We start from the raw sequence: 21241 nt of genomic DNA, 5'->3' as shown, positions 1-21241 counted from the left end.
CCTCGACATCTTTAATGTGTGGGTTAGCCTTGAAGATGATACCACTCAGGCACTGACGGCTTACATGGAAGCTGCCCACATTTTGTGTGTACATAGCCTGCAATTTTCTGCTGCTCTGGTTTTAAGTGCAAGGATTCTTGCAATGAGACCACACCTGATGTTAATGACTTGTGCTATTCCTAGTCTTGGAAACACATCTGCCATGTAACCCAGATAATAAAACCTGCAGAGTTGCCAAGACTTTATGCCAATTAATTTCTTACTTTTTAATGGTTTATCAGTGTAAGCATGGGCTATTGCTAAAAAGCAAATCATAGTCTGACAAAGAATTTTTACTTCCTTCATTGGTTGAATATCCATTTATGGGTGTTTTGTTTCAGTGGTGTGACATCTGTTGACTTGAAAAGACATGATGCTTTGTTGTTATATTTCCTTCATGGTGATTATTGGTGACCATGGTGATGTTTAGGTTATTTGCATTTTATTGAGATCCATTTTAGGGTGGATTGAGGGACTCCCAAGAATCAGACCAGGTCATTGTTCTATAGGATGCAAAATACGAACAGTCGGCATGTCTTTGTAGTCAAATTTTTTTTTCCTTTGACCAGAGAATGGACTGGAGCTGACGTTTTTAATGTTTGACACCTGTTGATAGGCATTACAGCACTTTTGTGGATAGGGAAGACAAATGTACTTTCCCTGGTGCTCCTCCCCCTTCCTTTCCTGCCATGGCGTCTGTCCTTTCCTATCGGATTTCCCCTTCTCCCACCCTTCATCTCTTTCACCAATTGATTTCCCAACTCCCTACTTCACCCTCCCCCCAACCCCTGGTTTCACCTACCACCTTGTGCTACTTCTTCTCCTCCCCCCACCTTCTTACTCTTGATTTCTCACCCCTTTTCTCTGGTCTTGATGAAGGGTCTTGGCCCGAAACATCGAATGATTACTCTTTTCCATCAATGCTGCCTGGGCTGCTGAGTTCCTCCAGCATTTTCTATTTGTCACTTTCCCTTTCAACTGGATTTGCCAGAAATTCATGAGAGATGAGAACAGAAACTCTTTGATAAGATTTAAGAACATGCAAGTTCAATATAGTGTTCCACCAACAGTAGTAGCTCAAGGAAAGCTCACTTGATCTGCTCAATCCTTATTCTGAGGTTTGATGTCTTATAGTTATTTGGAGAGACTACAAAAACAGTAGTTGGTATTTTCCCTATGTCCTTGTCAACTGTGGGGTATCTGACGCTGAGCCAAAGCATGACCTGATGTTCCTGAGTTCTTTCATCCACAGCCAGTCAATATGTTACCACTGGGACAATATTTCTGTTTCATGTTGACACAAGAGGGCTTTCACAGATTTTTTTTTCTCTGCCTGCATTTCAGTTCAGTTATTGGTGTTGATCAGTCTGACCATTTGGTCCAGTATTTAACCAAAGTAGGAATTAGAACACTCCAGTCAACATTTAGTGCCCCTAATTACATGAATGATAGAAGTAATAATATTGTGGTGAAATTGTTTTCTGCCACCGTGGTTTCTGAAAGAAACCTTTTCTGTAATGGTGAGTGATAGCGGTGGAGGCCAAGTCATTGGATATATTTAAAGTGGAGCTGTATGGGTTAATAAGTTATTTGAAGTATTACAGGAAACTCTAGATCTAGACTTGAAAGATCTCTGCCTAATCAGAAATCTGTACTGGGAACAAACTGCTGCTGTAAGAATAGATGGAGAAGTGAGTCAGTTTACGAAAATCAAGAGAGGCGTTAGACAAGGGTGTGTTTTCTCCCCTGATTTATTTAATGTGTACAGTGAAACAATATTACAAAAAATAAGAGACATCTTGGGAATCAAAGTTGGCGGTGAAAACATTAATAATTTCAGATACGCGGATGACACTGTGTTAATTGCAAGTACGGAGGAAGAACTACAAAACTTAATTGGTATAGTTGTTGAAGAAAGTGCAAAAATGGGTCTATCTATCAATTGCAAAAAGACAGAATGTATGATGATATCCAAAAAGAAGGAGAATCCTATCTGCAGGCTGAAAATAAACGGGGAAGACATAAAACAAGTACAGAATATTTGCTACTTAGGAAGCTGGGTGACATCAGATGGCAGGTGCGACATGGACATCAAAAGAAGAATAGGGATGGCAAAAGACACCTTTTCGAGAATGAAGAGTATACTGACCAACGCTAAATTAGCCATGACAACCTGCCTCAGAGTACTGAAATGTTATGTTTATCCAGTTATGTTATATGGCTCAGAAAGTTGGACAATATCTAGTAACATGAGGAATCGAATTGAAGCAGCATAGATGTGGTTTTTGAGGAGGATGCAAAGAATATCATGGACAGAATGAATATCTAACGAGAATGTCATGAACAGAGCAAGCACAAAAAGAAAAATAATGTATGAGATCATGAAAAGGCAACGTAACTTCATTGGACATGTGATTAGGAAAGAGGAGTTAGAATGCACGGTAATTATGGGAAAAATTGAAGGGAAGAAAGCAAAAGGAAGGCAAAGACAAATGATGATGGAGACAGCAATCAGAGAACTGGAAATGAATACCAATGAATTGATCCACTTGACCCAAAACAGGAGTGTGTGGGCCATGGCAGTTAAAGCTCAAACTGGGCATGGCACCTGATGATGCTGATGATGATAGGTTAATAATTAGTAAGGGTGCAAAAGTTACGGAGGAGGCAGGAGAAAGGGGTTTAGAGTGATAATAAATCAGCCATGATCAAATGGTGGAGCGGACTTGTGGGCTGAAAGGTCATACTGAATGTGGTTTGCATTTTGTAGAGTTCTCCTTTGTAAGGCAGTCTCATCTGCAGGGACTTTGGTTCATCAGGATTAATCTTAGCTGACATTGACCAATAGTGACCTAATGTCATCATTGCACAGAAAATACTAACTTTAAGTTGCAGAATCTGGAAGCTGAAAGTCTTGTCGTCTTGTGGTTGTTGAAAAGTAATTGCTACCTCAGAAATATAGAGACAAAACTCGAGAATACTTGTGAAATCAGTCGCTATGAAGAGAGAAACAAGAGTAAGATGGCTGAAACGTTTCCTCTGTGTCTCTCTTCACAGATGCCCTTTCAATATTTCCAGCATTTACTGTTTCGTTTCAGATCTATAGCATCTGCAGTTTTTTTTTACAGTTGTTGTTCCAGTGCTATATGCTTCACAGATTCACAAAATATTCATGAAATGGCTATAAAATCTAGAATTTGAATCAAGGTATTCGGTAGAAAGATTGAGAATAATGTGTATCATTCTATTTAGCCTAGATCCAATATCATCTGTGCCCACTTGTATTGAGGGGTACTTCTATCCACTGAGGTTGAATCTATCTCGTTCTATGAGATTCCATGAGGAATTACACCTCATTGATTTTCATAAGAAAGATTTCTTTCATTTTAATTTCTTTTTTCCAGCCCTTCCTGAATAACAGAATGATATCACAATGGAGTGAGATTCTCTTCATGGATTTATTGGACTGATAATTTTAATGAATGATCACTGATTTGATAAGTGATTTCAGCACATTCATTTAGCTCTGTGGTCTCAAATGTTTATGAAAATGAAAGTACTTTGAACATTGAGCTTTGATTCTGGTTAATTGGGGCAGCTGCTTATTTGGGACAACTCTTAAAGAACAAAACCTAATAGAGAAAATGGCTAGGATTCCCTTTGTTTACTTGGGGCAATGTGCCACCTAATTTGGGCAGGAGTATGTTGCTGAATAGTTTCTAACTAGCATCAGTCACATGCACTTGTGTGCCCAGTAGACATTACACTGTGCTTCAAGTGAAACTGCAAATTTGCTGATCCAGTTTACCACGTTATTATTATGTAGCATACTCATATATTCCGCATTTCATTTAAATACACAATTTGATGCTGGGTTTGTCTTTTTTATGCCTTTTTAACTATTTCCATAGAACTTCAGCTAAATGGGACAGCTGATTAATTGGGACAAAATGTACTGGTCAAGATGTGTCACAATTAACTGGGATGCATTGTATATAGACTGAGTTGGTTTAATGTAGTTTTATAGTCAGTGATCATAGAATGAAGCCTTAACATTTTAATCCTGTTTGTAGAAGTGTAACTTTTGGTCAAAGTGAAAAATCATTCAACTAAATCTTTATTGATGATTATTGATGATCATGATTTAAGTTTGAAAGAGAATTTAGTTTATAAATCAGTTATGCAGGAAGATCCCTGTACTTCCAGAAAATTTTTTGGATATTTCAAACAATCCACATTTTTACTGGGCTTTTCAAGCCCTGTGCCTCATTTCACCTGAAAGGAGCAACAGTTGCCGATAAAATTACCCATGTACAGAATCTTTTTGTATCTAGGGATTGCTGTGGCAAAGGAAAACATTTGGATTATGACTTTAAGGAAATAAAGCTCTTTTTGTCAGAGTAATTATCTAGCATATGCCATCATCTTTTAATCTTTATAGACAGTCATGGCCAATAGTTCTTGTATGCATGCCATGTTTTCCTTGAACTTTCTTGCTGAATTTCTTTGGTAGCAGTGGTTGAGGGCGGCAGGGAAGAAGCCCGCCTAGGAAATCAAAATGTTTCTACAGAAAGGGAAATGCATGTGGCCAGTATTGAATTGAATTGACTTTATTTCTTACATCCTTTACATATATGAGGAGTAAAAATCTTTGCGTTATGTCTCCATCTAAATGTGCAATTTGTAGTAATTTGTAATAAATAGTATGTACAACAGGACAGTCAATACAGCATAGAAATACAATTCTGTCAGCGTGAATTAATCAGTCTGATGGCCTGGTGGAAGAAGCTGTCCCGGAGCCTGTTGGTCCTGGCTTTAATGCTGCCTTACCATTTCCCAGATGGTAGAATGCTAGAACAGTTTGAGGTTGGGTTTACAGTACTCGGGTTCCCAATGATCCTTCGGGCCCTTTTTACACACCTGTCTCCATAAATGATGTCCTGAATAGTGGGAAGTTCACACCTACAGATTTATAGAGTCTTGGATTTTTTAATGTATATAATACGCAACTTCAGTGATCACTCCATTGTCTAACTATGAATATCACTTGTTCCAAAGTAAATGTTTGAATCCAACGCAAAAGAATTGAATATTTGTCACTTCCAATAGATTTTTATAAAGTACTAACTATCAGGCAGTCTGAATGTATATTTCATTCATTTTGTTGTAAGAATGCTGTGCAGGGCTTTCAACATGCATGTAAATCCTATTTATTTGTGGTCTGCACTAATTTTTGATCTTTAATGTTATTACTGATTTTCAATTCAGTTGAACTTTGTTTCACCAAAATGTGATGCATCGCCACAATCTCTATCAGCACAGGTAACACCAGAAGGCTGTGTGCTTGGTCCCCTCGCTCTGTTTGCTTTACACTTATGGATGTGTGGCCAAGCACAACTCCAATGCCATACTTAAGTTTTCTGATGACACCACTGTTGTTGACTGAACCAAAGGTGGTGAGGAATCAGCTTATAGGAAGGAGACTGAAAATTTGGCTGAGTGGTGCCACAATAACAACCTCACAGTCAATGCTAGCAAACCAAGGAGCTGATTATTGACCAAGAGCAAGAAATCAGATGCCCATGAGCCAGTTTTCATCGGGAGATAAAAGGTGGAGAGGGTCAGCAACTTCAAATTTCGAGGTGTTCTTATTTTGGATTTCTTGTCCTAGGCCCAGTACGTAAGTGCATTTACGAAGAAAGCACGGCTGCATCTCTACTTCTTTAGAAGTTTGTGAATATTCTACATGACATCTAATACTTTGACAAACTGCTATAGATGTCTGGTTGAGAATTTATTGACCGCAACACAGCCTGGTATGAATGCACCATTGCCCTGAATGGAAAATCCTATAAAAGGTTTTCGATTTGGCCCATTTCATCACGAGTAAAGCGCTCCCCACCACTGAGCACATCTACACAGAGTGCTGCCACAGGAAAGCAGCATCAAGGACCTCACTACCCAGGTCATTCTCTCTTCTTGCTGCTGCTATCAGGAAGAAGGTACAGGATCCGCAGGACTCGTACTGCCAAGTTATTACCCCTCAACCATCTCAACCAACGGGGATAACTTCATTCAACTACATTTACCCCATCACTGAACTGCTCCCACAACCTATGGACTCACTTTCAAGTACTCGTCATCTCATATTCTTGATATTTATTGCTTATTGATGTATTACTATTATTATTTTTCTCTTTTGTATTTGCACAGATTGTTGTCTTATGCACACTGGTTGTTTGTCTGCCTTGCTGGGAGCAGTTTTTTACTGGTTTTATAGTGGTTCTTGGATTTACTGAGCATGCCCACAAGAAAGCAAATCTCAGGGCTGTACATGGTTGCATATGTACACTTTGATAATAAATTTACGTTGAACTTTAAGCGTTGAAGCTCTGTTAATGTCTTAAAAATAACCAATTCTGCTGATAAAATATTGCAAAACAATACCCCATGAATGTAACCAGAAATAAAAACTGAAGAATTCAAGCTCTATTTACACAAAAGATATGTAAGAATTTAACACATTTCTAGTAAGATACACATATTGAACCCAGTATAGTATTTTGAAATGATTGCAGGCAAGTGCTGCTGTGCTTTTACATAGCAAACCCCCAGCTGAGCTCATCAATAAATGAACGGAAATAAATACGATGCTGTGATACCTGGCTTGATTATCATCATAACTTATTTTTGCCATGGCCACTCAATATAGAACGTTTATTACCAACATGGTATTTGAGAATCATTGTTTTAGAGGGAGTGGTAGGTTTACATTATACAATATTTCATTAAGTGAAAGTGCTGAATGCTGTGTTTTAATTAGGATGAGATCTGGCTGTGGAGCTGGTGCACTGCTTCATTGATTGATGCAAGTAACCTCATCTATGCTGTCATGGAGTTCCAGTTGTCAGCTGAGCTGCTCAGTCCCATAAGTGCTGCAAACAATTTTTGTCTGAATTGTTTTTGAGTCTATAGACCTGCCGGTTGTATGAATTTAAAAGAGCATTGAGTTTTTTTTTCAAATGTCACCTTCCCCTGAGAGTTGCCTGTGCCATTTGGAAAGTGAGTAGAAAGCTTGGGTTCTATTCTGAAGGAAATAAAAAGAGGAATTCTAAATAGAGGCAATTAGATTTTAACCTGCTATGTATTGCTAAAATAGTTTGTTTTGCAAGGATTAATATTGATAGAACACTTAAGTCTGTAGAGCAATATTATTCCTGTTCTGTTAATTTAGAATGGAACTATTTTGTTCATACAGAATGAATTAGCAAATGATTTAATTTGCATTTGTCTATTTTGTCTGTCTGAGATAGTGAATGTTAAATTGGTTTGGAAATTGGTCTGCTTTTAGAACTTGCTGTATCTTAGCTGTATTAAAAATGAAATCTAGAAGTTATTTTTGATTTGGAAATGCATTGCAATGGGTAAAACAAGCTTCGTATTAACCCTGTGATTATGTGACAACCGAGCACAGATCATGTGAATTATAGAGTCCAAAATGTGGCCTCACATTTATAAATCTGATTAGAAATGTATTTGGACTCTTAAAACTAGGATAATATAATTAATTTGGAAGCTGAAGTCAGATCCTGAAGGATGACAATTTGCTGAGAATTTATAGTCCCAGTCGCACAAATGAGCTATTTTGGCTGCAATAACAAGTACTATTCACTCTTAAAGATTATGAATGAAGATTAAAATTTATTCCATTGGAGCATTGTGTCACCTCTGTGAGCAGAGTTCACACTGCTTGCTCTTAGTTCACTTTGTTATACAAGCCACATTTTCCATAAAGCTGACATGCGCTTTTGCAGTGCAAAAAAAATCTTTAAACAGTTCCAAAGCCCTGCTCTTTACATGCAAGAAAAAAAACTTAACAACCATGCAAGCTGAAAATTACAAAGAACATTAGTGCTATTCCAAATTCCTGCAAGCTTTATGGAGAGATTTAAGAATAACGTGTTATTTAAGAGCTTGTAAACAAATATCTGCTGCTATTGATGATGCAGTATTTCATTGTTGTGTCATGTATTTTATTAAAAATCTGACTTAATGGAGTATCACTTAGCAGAGGGCACTCTGATGACATACATATTTTCCTTAAATAATCCTATGCAAATTTTTTTCAGCAGGACACATTCATTTTGAATTTTGTCATTTTTATCGTTACTATTATCCTTGAGTTTTCCCCCGCAATTTCTATTGTCAGCGCATGTTACGTGTTGACTAGAAACTGGTGGCTAGTCTGTGATGCATGTATCAGCAGACATGGCTTACCCATATGGTGCTGCGCTGCTTGTAAAATCCATATGGTCTTGTTGAAGGGGATCCCAGTGGGGATGAGAGGGGGTGTTAATGCCCTTTAGGCCAAACGATTCCCTCCTGGTGCTCTCTTACCATTGTCAGTACAGTCTGCTGAAGCATAAATTTTATTCTTGTTAATAATCAATGAAGTTCATTATGGTTGATTATTTCAATACAGAAACAACTGTCCGTATATGTTTTAATTCAAAAGGTTATTCTCAGTCTTTTTTTGTGGTGCATACAGTAGTGATTTGACCCAAGTCCTGCATGAGCCTAACAATTTTATTATCCTTCACAGGAAGTGCTGCAGACTGTGCTGAAGTTTTGCTTCCCCTTTGATGTTGAAAGGTACAGTATTGCATGATAAACCAATCATTTTACATTTTGCCCACTACTTTGAATTGGGACTCAGTCCAATCTTTTTTTTAAGAGAAGTGTCTTCTTAAAATCTCAGCATGGAGGGTCCCCATTTTTTTTTTTGAGGACTAATGTGAGCCAGAAAATTGACTATACACATTGTAGCTAATAGCTTGTGAACTGAGTTTTACTTCTATTAAAAATAAAGGCTTTCACTTGGAAAAAAATTATCTATAAATGAAGTGTTGTTTAATTATAACTTTATAATTAGATATGGTATTTTAAAACCTAATCCCCACTATTGTGCTTTTTAACTGACTGCACCCTTTTAAATATTTGCACTTGTGTGTTCCAGCTAATTGTGAAGATTTTTGTTAGCCTTCACCTAAATGAAAATAGGCTGAGGAGCTAAATGTCTCTGGTTTAAGGTTCACAATATGTATGTGGAAACAGGCTCCATTGCTGCCATCCAGTGGTATACTTGGTGACACAATTTGGTTTTCAAAGAATCCAGTGCACCAGCTCTGTGAAATGCTGTGAATATACCTTTCAACTGTAAAAGAAGTTGCAGTCCTTGAATAAATATATTTCCCCCCATCAGTTTCCAATTTCACCCTAATATTCTCCTTTTGTGTATATTATTCTCAATGCAACAATAGGCTTCTGTCGACATCAATATACTAACATGACATAGGAAAATGAACAAGTTATGTAGCTCCTGGAAGCTCTTAAATGTGATCACTGTGACCAAACTCCAACAATTCTGCTAATTCTCCATGCCACACAATATCTCTTAGTTATCAAAGTTAAAGTGAAAATTAGGAATTAACGTTGCACCAATTGTCATTTAACTTTTGAAAATCCTAACTCTGACATTTCAAAACTTCAATGCAATCATCCTCAAACCTCTGCAATTCCAGGAACACAATCTTACTTCCTGTAATCATGTCTTTTAATTTAACCCAGGAGTTTTTGTCAGAACCTCTCAATTGTCAGTATATTCCCACTATGATTTGTTGCTGTGATTAGTCTAGCTATGATCACAGCTAACTTCGTTGAGGAAAGCAGGAGGCTAGGGTGAGGACATTCCCCTCAATAACAAGTATATCACGTGGGATTCTGCTGAGGGGAATGTCCTACTAGGGGAAAGTCACAGTGGTCAGGTCTCTGGCACAGAGTCTGGCCCTGTGGCTCAGAAGGAAAGGGAAGAGAAGAGGAGAGCAGTGGTGATAGGGGATTCAGTAATTAGGGAAGCAGAAAATTCAACCAATAAATAGATGATAATAGTAATAGATAAATAGATATTCAATATATAGGATGCAGAGGTCGGCTGGGAAGTTGCAAATGGAGTTCAATCCAGAAAGATATAAAGTGACAAACCTGAAAGCAGTGCATAGGGTTAATAGCAGGACTCTTAGCAGTGTGGAGGAACAGAGGGATCTTGGGGACCGTGTCCGTAAATCCCTGAAAATTGTCATGCAAGCTGATAAGGTGGATCAGAAGGGGTATGGTGTGTTGGCCTTCATTCGTAAGAGGATTGTATTCAAGAGCTGCAAGGTAATGTTGCAGCTCTATAAAACCCTATTTAGACCACACTTGGACTATTGTGTTCAGTTCTGACTGCCTCATTATAGGAAGGAAGATGAAGCTTCAGTGAGGTTGCAGAAGAGTTTTACCAGGATGCTGCCTTGATGAGGAAGAGTGTCTTATGAGAATAGGTTAACTGGGTTGGGGCTTTTCTCCTTAGAGCAAAGTAGGATGAGTGGTGACTTGATAGAGGTGTATAAGATGATGAGAAGTATAGATTGAGAGGACAGGCAGTCCTTTTTTCCAGGGCAGCAATGGCTAATATGAGAAGATATGGTTTTAAGTTAACTGGAGGGAAGTATAGAGCGGATGTCAGGGTAGTTTTTTTTTAACAGGGAATAGTAAGTACATGGAGCACACTGCCGGTGGTGGTGTTAGAGGCAGGTACATTAGGAGCATTAGGCAGTGGACCCGTCGCAAAGAGCGTGAAAGGTTGGGCACAGGCTGAATTGAGGCCGCTAGGGCAATGGCCCTAGAACTGCCAATGCTACTGAACACGATTTTTGTACGGAGATTTACAGACTGAATTGAGGTGGCGAAGTCCGACATTTCCAAGTGGCAGAACCTGTTCTGACTGAGATTTAAGTGCCAGGCCACATTGAAAAGGACAGGGTGTTGAGGCCTGAGGTGAGGTGCAGGCCAGTTCGGATCACTGCTTGAAGCAGCAGAACCCGATGTTCAGACAGAGAGTGCCGGGCCAGACTAAAAAGGTTAGGGTGTAGGGGCCCAACACGAACTGGGAGCTGGTTCAGATTGCTGCTCCACAGCATTTGCTCAACTCTGCGCTGAACTATGGGGCTCTCTTGTGGACTTCAGTTCAGAAACACTATTTTGCTTGCAGTTACTGTTTGCCTGATTTTTTTTTCATTGAACATTAGGTGTTCAACAGTCTTTTATGGGTTATTTTATTCTTTTATTTTTCATGGGTTCTTTTTATGGGCATGATGTGATTTTTATTCTTTGCACATTGGGTGTTAGACAGACTTCCTTTTTTTATATATATGTTCTTCTTTTGGGTGTCTTTGTTTTGTGGCTGTGTGTTAGGAAACAAATCTTAGGGTTGTATGATGTATAAATACTTTGGTAATAAATGAACTTTGAACATTTAAGAGAATATTAGAAAGGCACATAAATGAAAGAAAAATGGAGAGCTCTGAAGAAAACTGAGGAAAGGGTTAGATCTGGGATTAGGTTAAAGGGTTAGTACAACATTGTGGACCGAATGGCCTATGTTCTTTTACATCTGTTGGGTTGTACGCTCATCCTCAAGATGTAACATTTGCACTCCATTCATTTTAGTTTATTTTGTACTTTTCCTTTCCTTCAAATATAAAGTGTTACTCATATTTTGCACTATGGAGGTAGGGTCATAGAAAAGTACAGTACAAGCAGGTCTTCAGCCCATCCAGTCTGTGCCGAACCATATAAACTGCCGACTCCTATCGTCCTGCACTGGGACCATAGCCCTCCATTGCCTTCCATACCCCTACTATCCATGTATCTGTTGAAACTTCTCTTAACATTGAAATTGAGCTTGCATGCACCACTTGCGCTGGTAGCTCCTTCCACACTCTCACGACCCTCTTAGTGAAGAAGTTTCATCTTATGTTCCCCTTAAACTTTTCACTTTTCGCACTTAACCCATGACCTCTAGTTGTAGTCCTACCCAACCTCAGCAGAAAAAGCCTTCTTTTAATTATTTTGTTGTATCATTTATTGCTCCATTTCTAAATTTTGGCATTCATTTACTCTTCATTTCCTTTTGATCTGTGAATATTACAATTTTTCCTCAGTTTTGAACCCTTTCACTCTATACAACTGACTCCTGCAACTTATTTATTCTTGTGAGCAAATGATCATTTCTGGTTGGACGCATATCCTAGCACATTCCCAGTTGGCTGCTGTGTACTTTGCCTCACAGAGACGTGGCTCACCCCTAGCACTCCTAGTTACAGTGTACGTTCTACCCCTGGCCAACGTCAGGCTGGCACTGGAGGAGCTGAGCACCATGATCAGTATTCACAAGACAGTGCTCCCTTCTGCCCTTGTGAGGGACTTCAACTTGGCCAGCTTGAATAAGTCTCTGATTAACTACCATCAACATGTCACCTGTGAAACCAGAAGAGCCAACATACTTGACTACTGCTACTCCACCACTTACCGTGCCATCCCATGTCTGCACTTTGATGGGTCCATGTGGCTGTATTACTGTGCCTGACGTACAGGAAGAGATTGAGGACCACAGCGCCAGTGGTGAAGATAGCAAAGTCAAGGAAGGTGGAGGAACGCTCAGAGAAGTGCTCTGAATTGGTGGACTGGACCATGTTCAAAGATTCCTGTTTGGATCTGAATGAATATACCAGAGTTGTCACTGACTTCAGCTAGACCTGTGTGGATGAGTGTGTGCCTTTGAAACCATACCAGACATACTCCACCCAAAAGCAGTGGATGAACGAGGAGATTTGAAATCTGCTAAAGGCTAGGTCTGTGGTATTCAGGACCAGTGATCTAGAACTGTACAAGAACTCCAGGTATAACCTACAGAAGGCTTTCCTAAGAGCGAAAAAGCAATTCCAAGTGAAGTTAAAGACCGAATCAGATACATGTTTGCTGTGGCAGGGTTTGCTTCCTACAAGGTGAAACCTAACGTCATGAATGGTTGTGGTGCTTTGCTCCCCAATGAGCTGAGTGCTTTTTATGCATGCTTTGAAAGGGAGAATAAAACGATATCAGTCTGCAGCATCTGGCGATCCTGTGATACCTGTCTCAGAGTCTGACGTTAGAACCCTAGATGAACATGAGCAATGCTTCAGGCCACAAATACTGTGCCAACCAACTGGCTGGAGTGCTCAAGGACATCTTCAACCTCTCGCTACTGCAGCTGGATGTTCTGACCTGCTTCACTGACTGTCCTCATTGTGGCAAAAGAGAAGGCCGTGGACTGACATGTGAGAACGAGAATGGGGATAGGAATTAAAATGGTTGACCACTGGGAAATTCCACTCTTGATGGATGGAGCAGAGGTCTCAACAAAGCTTTCTCCCAGTTTATGACATGCCTCACTAATGTAGAGGAGGCCACGTCGGGAGCACCTGATACAATAGATGACCACAATACATTTCTAGGTGAGGTGTTGCCTCACCTGGAATGACAGTTTGTGGCCCTGAAAGGAGGTAAGGGAAAAAGTATAACGGGAGATATATTAGTGGGGAGCGACGAATGGATAAGGGAATCACGGAAGGAGCAATCCCTGTGGAAAGTGGAGAGTTGGGGGTAGGTAAATATGGGTTTGTTGGGAGGGTCCTGTTGACGATGGTGTAGGTTGTGGAGAAAGATGTTTTTGATGTGGAGACTCATGGCATGGTAGGTGAGGAGAAGAGGAACTCTATCCCTGTAAAGGCAGTAGGAAGATGGGTTGTGCACAGATGTCTGCGAAATAAGAGACACAGGTGAGGGTAGCATCAATACTGGAGGATAAGAAACCGTTTTCTTGGAAGGAGGATAATGTCTGATGTCCTAGAAAGCCTCATCCTGGGGACAGATGTGGCAGAGGTGAATGAACTTTGGAAAGGGAATAACATTTTTACACGAGACAGGGTAGGAAGAGGTATAGTCAAGATACCCTTGGGAATTGGTAGGTTTATAAATGATGTCACTAGACAGTTTGTCTCCAGAGGTGGAGACAGAGAGTTTGAGGAAGTGGAGTGAGGTCTCAGAAATGGACTGTTGGGGGGCATTACCAGGGAAGTTTTGGAACATTCATTACATAGCCAAAGAAAAGACAGACATAGCTGGGTCCTATGCAGATGCCCATGGCTACCCCTTGATTTTGGAGAAAGCAGGAGGAGCAGATGGAAAAATTGTTGAGGGTGTGGACCAGTTCTGCCAGATGGAGAGGGTGGTGGTGGAACGGAACTGGCTGGGTCTTTTGATAAAGAAACGGAAAGCTTTAAGGCCTTCTCGATGGGGATAGGGTTGTAGAACTCGGATATGAGGTGGAAATGAGCAGTGCAGGGTAAGGGAACTATGAGCTTGGAGTAGAAGATGGGAGTTCTCCAGAGTTCATGAGGTTAGTGATTATGTTGGAGACAATTTTCTGATGATCCAGAGTAGGGTCCTCTTCAAGGTGTAGCTAAGGGAGGAGGTGTCAGAGAGTTGCTACCTGGCCACTGCAAGGTAGAGGTTGGTCTGCCACACTACAACAGCACCTACTTTGTCTGCAGGTTTGGTGGTAAGGTTGGAATTGGTGTCACGAAATGAGAGGGCAGTATGCTAAGAAGAGGTAAGATTTGAGGAGGAGAGAGGAGTGCTGAAGTCAAGTTGATTGACATATTGTCAACAATTAAGAGATGAAAAGATCCAGAGTAGGGCCTCCAAGAAAAGGAGGAAGGTTGGAGATGGGAGAAGGGGTCATCCGTGCGGGATGGGGAATCCTTGCCAAAGAAGTGGGTTTGGAGACAGAGGTGATGGAAGAAGAGCTCGGCATTGGGGAGATGCAGAACTCACTGAGCTGTAGGTAATGGGGTACAAAGGTAAGGTCTTGGCTGGCAACAGAATGATCCGCCTGAGAGAGGGGAAGATCAGAGGGCATAGTGAAAGCACGACAGAAATTAGAACTCGGTTCAGAGAGGGGAGGAGAGTTTGTAGCGTCAGAGGAGGGTTGAGGTGTACAGGGAAGGTAGAGTGAGAGGAAGAGGAGGATCCAACAAGTGATGGGAGAGCTTGAGAGACCTGGTGTTGGAGAGTGGTGCTGGGGGAAAGGGATCCTGGGGGCCCAGTGGCAGCGAGGAAGGTCTTGGCCTGGAGCTGGTGGTGGCCGAGATCCAGGTTGGAACTGGAGCTGGAGCTAGGGGCCATGTCATTTGCATACTGAAGGCATCCGGTGTTGTTGGAATTGGAGTTGGACAGATCTGCGATCTGGAGCCAGTCAATTTTCAAGTCCCTGAGTATCAATATCTCAGAAGACCTATCCTCAGCCCAATATATCGATGCAATTACAAAGAAGGCATTTAGAATTTGAGGACATGTGGTATGCTACCAATGACTCCAGCAAATTTCTGCAGATAAATCATGGAGAGCATTCTGACTGGTTGCATCATCATCTGCAAATGCAATGTTAGTACTCATTTTGAGAAGACGGGAATATAAAATCAAGGATGCAATGCTGAGGCCTCACTTGGAGTATTGTGTGCAGCTTTGGGTCCCTTATCTATGAAAGGATGTGTTCAAATTGGAGAGAGTTCAGAGGAGGTTCATGAGAATGATTCTGGGAATGAGAAGGCTATCTTATGAGGAGCTATACTTATTGGAATTTAGGAGAATGAGGAGGAACCTCATTGAACCCTATGAATGTTGGAAGGCCTAGGCAGAGTGCATGTGGAGAAGATGTTTCCTATGGTAGGGGAGTCTAGAACCAAATGGCTTAGCCTCAGAACAGAGGGATGTTCATTTAGAATGGAGATGAGGAGGAAGTTCTTTAGCCAGAAAGTGGTGAGACTGTGGTATTTGTTGCTACAGGCAGCTATGAAGGCCAGGTCATTGGGTGTAGTTAAGATAGATATTCTCGATTAGTCAGGATGCGGAAGGTTACAGGGAGAGGGCTGGAGAATGGCGTTGAGAGGGAAATGGATCAGCCATGATGAAATACAGAGCAGAGTCAGTGAGCTGAATGGCCTGTTTCTGCTCCTATGTCTTATGGTCGAATGGTGTGGTATAGCTGAGTCAGTACACAGGACTGGAAAAAAGGTTATAAACTCAAGCTACCTCCATCATGGGCACTAGATTCCCCACCAGCAAGGACATCTTCAAAACACAATGCCTCAAAGAGGTGGCATTCAATATGAAGAACTCTCACCATCCAGGACATGCCCTCTTTTGACTACCACCATGAATGCAAAGGTGCAACAGTCTGAAAATGCCAACGCAATATTTTAGGAACAGCTTCTTTCTCTCTGCCATCGGATTTCTGAATGGTCCATGAACACCACTTTATTTTACTCTTTATTACTCACTAATTTAGTCTTTTTTTGCATTGTTTATTTTTTATATATATTACTGTAATTTATAGTAATTTTTATGTTTTGCACTGCGTTACTGCTGTGGAACCACAAACTTCATGGCATAAGTTGATGATAATAAATCTGATTCTGGTATTCTTACTTTTTAAACCAATGTGCTATTCAGTGTCTGTGAAATAGAACCTTACTTTCCCATACCACTGCTTGAGCTATATATTCCCCTCCCTAAGTCTGATTATCATGATACCAATTTACTTAGCTCAGGTAATAGATAGCGGTTAGAATTACTGACATCCATTTCCTTAATTTAACGCACAGCAACCAGTAGTTTTCCAATGGAGTTCAATATGTTGCTAGACTCAAGGTGGATCACAGCGACCAGCTCCTTCCTTTCCAGCCTAATGTTCATTCAAGACATTTCTTGTTGCCCTTCACACTGGCTTCAAGTATGTAAAGCACGCTGATATTAAAATAAAAATTCAAAGAATAAGTGCTACCTGAATGATTAAAATCTTTGCAGCCTTTCTGATTAAACAGCCTTCCTTCCTCTCCAGACTGATTATTTCTAACAAGTTCAAATTTTAAAGTAAATTTACTATCTAAGTACATATTTGTCACCATATACAACCCTGAGATTCATTTTCTTGCAGGTATACAGTGAATTCAATCAGTGGATAATATCATGTGAAAGACTGCATTCAACAGAACAGACAACCAGTGTGCAAAGAAAACAAACGGTGCAAATATAAAAAAAAGGAATAATAAATATAAATAAATATCGAGAACATGAGATGAAGAGTCTTTGAAAATGACTCCATAGGTTGTGGGAACAGTTCAGTGATGGGATGAGTGAAGTTGAGTGAGCAAGTGCTTAATGAGAGATTAGCTTGTATTAATTACATGGAATTATTTCACGCTCAATTGATTTCGGTTCATTGGGTACTAGTGAAAGTATATTTGAAGAACTGTTTGTAAACCGAACATTCACTGGAAATGTTTGAGAGAAAATATTCTTTGCAGCAGCAACACCCAATATTTGATCAAGTATTAGGATATAAAACAGCATCACAGGTAGACAGGGTAATGAAGAAGGCATTTAACACACTGGCCTTTATCATCCAGGGCACTGAGTGTGGGAGTTGGGACATTAAAATGCACTTGTGTGGTTTTGTCACCCTATTATAGGAAAATCATGGTTCAATTGTACTGAGTGCAGAGAGAATTTGTCAGAAATGTTGCCAGGATGAGAAGCCTGTTGGCCAGGCAAGGTCTTTATTTCTTAGAACACAGTTATATGAGGGGCAACCTTACAGAAATGTTCAACAGTAATACGAGCATAGATAAGGTAGATGCTAACAGACTTTTCCCTGGGGTAGGGAAATTCCAAATCTAGTGTGCATAGGGTCAGGGTGAGAAGGGAACGATTTAAAAGGGATCTGAGAGGCAACCTTTTGATGCAGAGGGTGATGATCATGTGGAATGAATAGCCGGAGGAAGTGGTTGGAGGCAGATACAAGAGAATAGTTTTAAGAAGAACTTGGATAGTACATGGAGGGGTAGATCTTTGAGGAATGTGGGTGGAATGCAGGAAAGTGGAACTGGTTGGGTCAGCTCTATGGTCAGCAAAGACTGGTTGGGCCGAAAGGCCTGGATATATGCTACATGTACTGTATTGCTCTAGTACTCTGGTGTGTTTCAGGATATTTTACCACATTTCACTGAAATTAACAGAGACAAAATGTTGAATATTTAATGCTGAAGGCAAGCACTGAAAAATTAAAAGCATTGCCTGAGCTTAGTAAATTCCAATATCCTTGAAAATGAAAATGTAACATTAAGTTTTATCCGACCCCTTCTAACATGCACACAAAGCATCAATCTTATTGAGGCCCTTACTTGCAGTTCACTATTGTATTTTTACAGCTTTCACTCAGCCATAATCAATGGTTGATTTAAAAAAAAGTATTGAACCAGTAAACCAATTGCTCTGATCACTACTGCTTCCTTTTCCCCTCCTTCCCCCATCATTTTACAAACCTTAGAAATTTGTTGTTTGTCAACTTTCAGTTCTTCTGCAGAGTTAACAAGATCAACACCGAACTATCAGTGTTTAAATATTCTGACCAACCGAATTCATTAAATTAACTAATTTAAGAATTTTTTTTAAAGAAAATTACTACTATTTCTTCCTACACTTTAATTTTCTGCCATTTTAGTTTCCTTCAGAAGTAGCTTGACATTACAAGTTATCTCTTTTAATGCAACTGACATTCTGTCCATGAAATCTAAATGTTTATGCCTATCACTTACAGGGTTTCACGTAGTCAGGTGGGACAGCACTTCACTTTTGTGCTCACAGACATTGAAAGCAGGCAAAGGTTTGGTTTCTGCCGCTTAACATCAGGATGTAAAGTCTGCATCTGTATCCTCAGGTATGTGGAATTTAAAATGAATTATGAATTTTTGCACTGTGTTTAAGATGCATGCAAAACTAGTATCATTTGAATTGAATTTGAATTGGTGTCTCCAGCATTAAGCATGGCAATAGTGTATCAGGTCTTTTTTTTTTTGTTGCACTCCTGTACCCACTAGAATCTGTGATTACTTTTTTTTTGATTATTTGCTATACCAGTGACATTGACTATTTCTGAGAAATTTTGTTCACGATGTCTTGAATTTGTATTCCAACTTTCATATCAAGCATCAATACATTTCCCTCTACCCGCTGTGTTCCTGCTATCACCTTTGACAAAAACCACAGACTAAAACCTTTGTAAAGTGACTACCTGCTGCTGAAAGCTTTCTGCGTTTGTCACTTCCAGGCATGACTACCCACCCCTGTAGTTCTTAAAATTCTTACTCTATTTTTGTGCCCAAAATCTATCCTAGAGATTGTGCGATCACTCCTCTTCTCAGTGACCAGTCTGAAATATTGCAGTTTCATTCCCTGGTTCAAATTATTTCTCAGCTCCCATATACTCCGCGTTCTCATAATTTTTGCTCCTTGTGTGGCTCACTTTCTCATCTTCCTGCGTGTGAAGTAGGTCAGAGAAGGAACACAATTATGAAACATACATCTCTTCCTGTTTCCTATCTGAATTCCTTCCCTGATCCACTTCAACTCCTTTTTAAGATTATTCCGCCAACCCCCAAGTGTGACTAACTTCTGTGGAGTAGACTTGATAGGCCAAGTGGTCCAATCCTATTCCGTGTCCTATTTCCTATTGCCGAAGTTTTCAGTCAGCCTCTCCAATGTATTCTTCTTTGACTCAATATTCAATCAATAATTGCTTTCCATCAGCAGATATTAGGGTGTTTTCCCAAATTATGGTCACCATCCAAATGCTGATTGTTGGTAAGAAACAGCTGGTTGCTGACTGAAAGGTGGTTGTTGCATATCTGAGATTAAAATAGAAATTGCTGTTAATTGAAGAAGGAAAAATTGGATAAATTGATAGCTGGAAAGGGATCGGTATATTTGAATAATTGAGGAATTTCACCCAAGGATATCAGTTCCTTCTGGATTTGCTTTGTGTTGTCCAATGTGTTTTAAATTCTTATTTGAGTGTTTATATCTTGCTAAGTTCCAGGCATTCAGAAATTTACATTATTTTAAGGAAGCTGGCATACATAGGTTGTGTGTTTTAGTTCTGTGCCTTTTTCCTTTGGGTTCTATTTTTTCATTCAATGCTGCATGAATTATCAAGATGCCGTAGCTTATAGTTGTAGTTGCCATTTATTACATACAAAGCCTAAAGTTGTATGAAATAAGTTCTGCCTACTACCAAGAGCACAAGAGATATAAAGGTGATGGTTGCTTCCTGACTACCTGATCAATCTGAACATGCAGTGAAAAAGTACAAATGGATACAGAAATATTTTGGCTTGAACATGGTTTTTGGAGGATTCTAATTTCTAAAAATTTTAATTGAGAGAAAAATTGTCTTTGTTATTGTTCAATGCTGAAGAATACTTCAACCTATACACAGGAGAGTAGAAGCGCAGTTTTACCTTGAACAATTTTCAATCTCATTGCTATGTTTTAAATCACAAAACAGCAGAGTTGTCACCTTTGCAATCACATATCCGAGCACCATAATGATAGCTGTTTTTGATTAGTGTTTGTAGAGGGTAATGTTTTCAATTTTAATGCAGGAAGAAAGTAATTTATACTTTTGTCATTGACAAATTCTATCAATAATTTTCTTGGTCTTTGCTTCGAAAATAGTTGTGCATGATTCTTTGTGAGAATTATATCAATTATAAAACTTTGTCATCATTTTTTAACCAGAAGATTTCAATTTCTATTATGCACTTGCATATATTGCCATTTCATCTGAAGTTTTTGTGTATTACCTCTTCTTGTTAGACTAGCACATTCTAGTGATGTTAGTTAACAAAAGCAGTCTGAACAAAATAAAATCCATATTCAATATTTTTAATTGATTGTCAAAATAAAGAATTTTGTTTTTTTTTGATAATTATCATTGTTTGATGTCCTAGGGTTCATATTCTTTAATATTTTGCTCCACTAAGTACTGTAAACAGATCATTTGCAAAACTAATACTAACAGAATGCGAAATACATGTTGACTTCTTCTGTTTGAGCCTGAAATATGCAGCTTTCTTTAGTTGAGTAATTTTTATCTTCTAAACTGAAAGAAATGCTTTTCATGACACATCTTTCTACAAATTCTTAACTCTAAGGAACTACTTAAAATCAGTTATTGTCAATCTCTATTGATTAATTTTTGAATATTTCTATTTTACTGAAGTAGTGGGTGAAATAGCTTTTTGGAATAAAACGATGTACACTATGCATTGGTATGATATAGTGCATCTGAGTAATAGTAATTATTTCATGTTTCAGTCTGATTTTAACTTAAAATTTCGCTTCATTCAAAAGTATGACTGTATTTGAAAATGTATGATGTGTT

General features: G+C 39.4%; 1 protein-coding gene across 3 annotated transcripts in view; it reads left to right on the top strand.

The window, feature by feature from the left end:
* The window catches only part of dennd1b (DENN/MADD domain containing 1B), a 330960-nt gene that overhangs the window by 142144 nt on the left and 167575 nt on the right, over positions 1–21241 (top strand). For all 3 annotated transcript variants that reach the window (XM_063063866.1, XM_063063865.1, XM_063063864.1), the window contains exons 4-5: positions 8642–8691; positions 18617–18736. In XM_063063866.1, the coding sequence (XP_062919936.1) occupies positions 8642–8691; positions 18617–18736 (170 nt within the window). The remainder of the gene's footprint in view (positions 1–8641; positions 8692–18616; positions 18737–21241) is intronic.

Source organism: Mobula hypostoma, chromosome 12, assembly GCF_963921235.1.
Source record: "Mobula hypostoma chromosome 12, sMobHyp1.1, whole genome shotgun sequence".
Taxonomy (NCBI): Eukaryota; Metazoa; Chordata; class Chondrichthyes; order Myliobatiformes; family Myliobatidae; genus Mobula; species Mobula hypostoma.
This window is presented reverse-complemented; position numbering and strand designations above follow the sequence as displayed.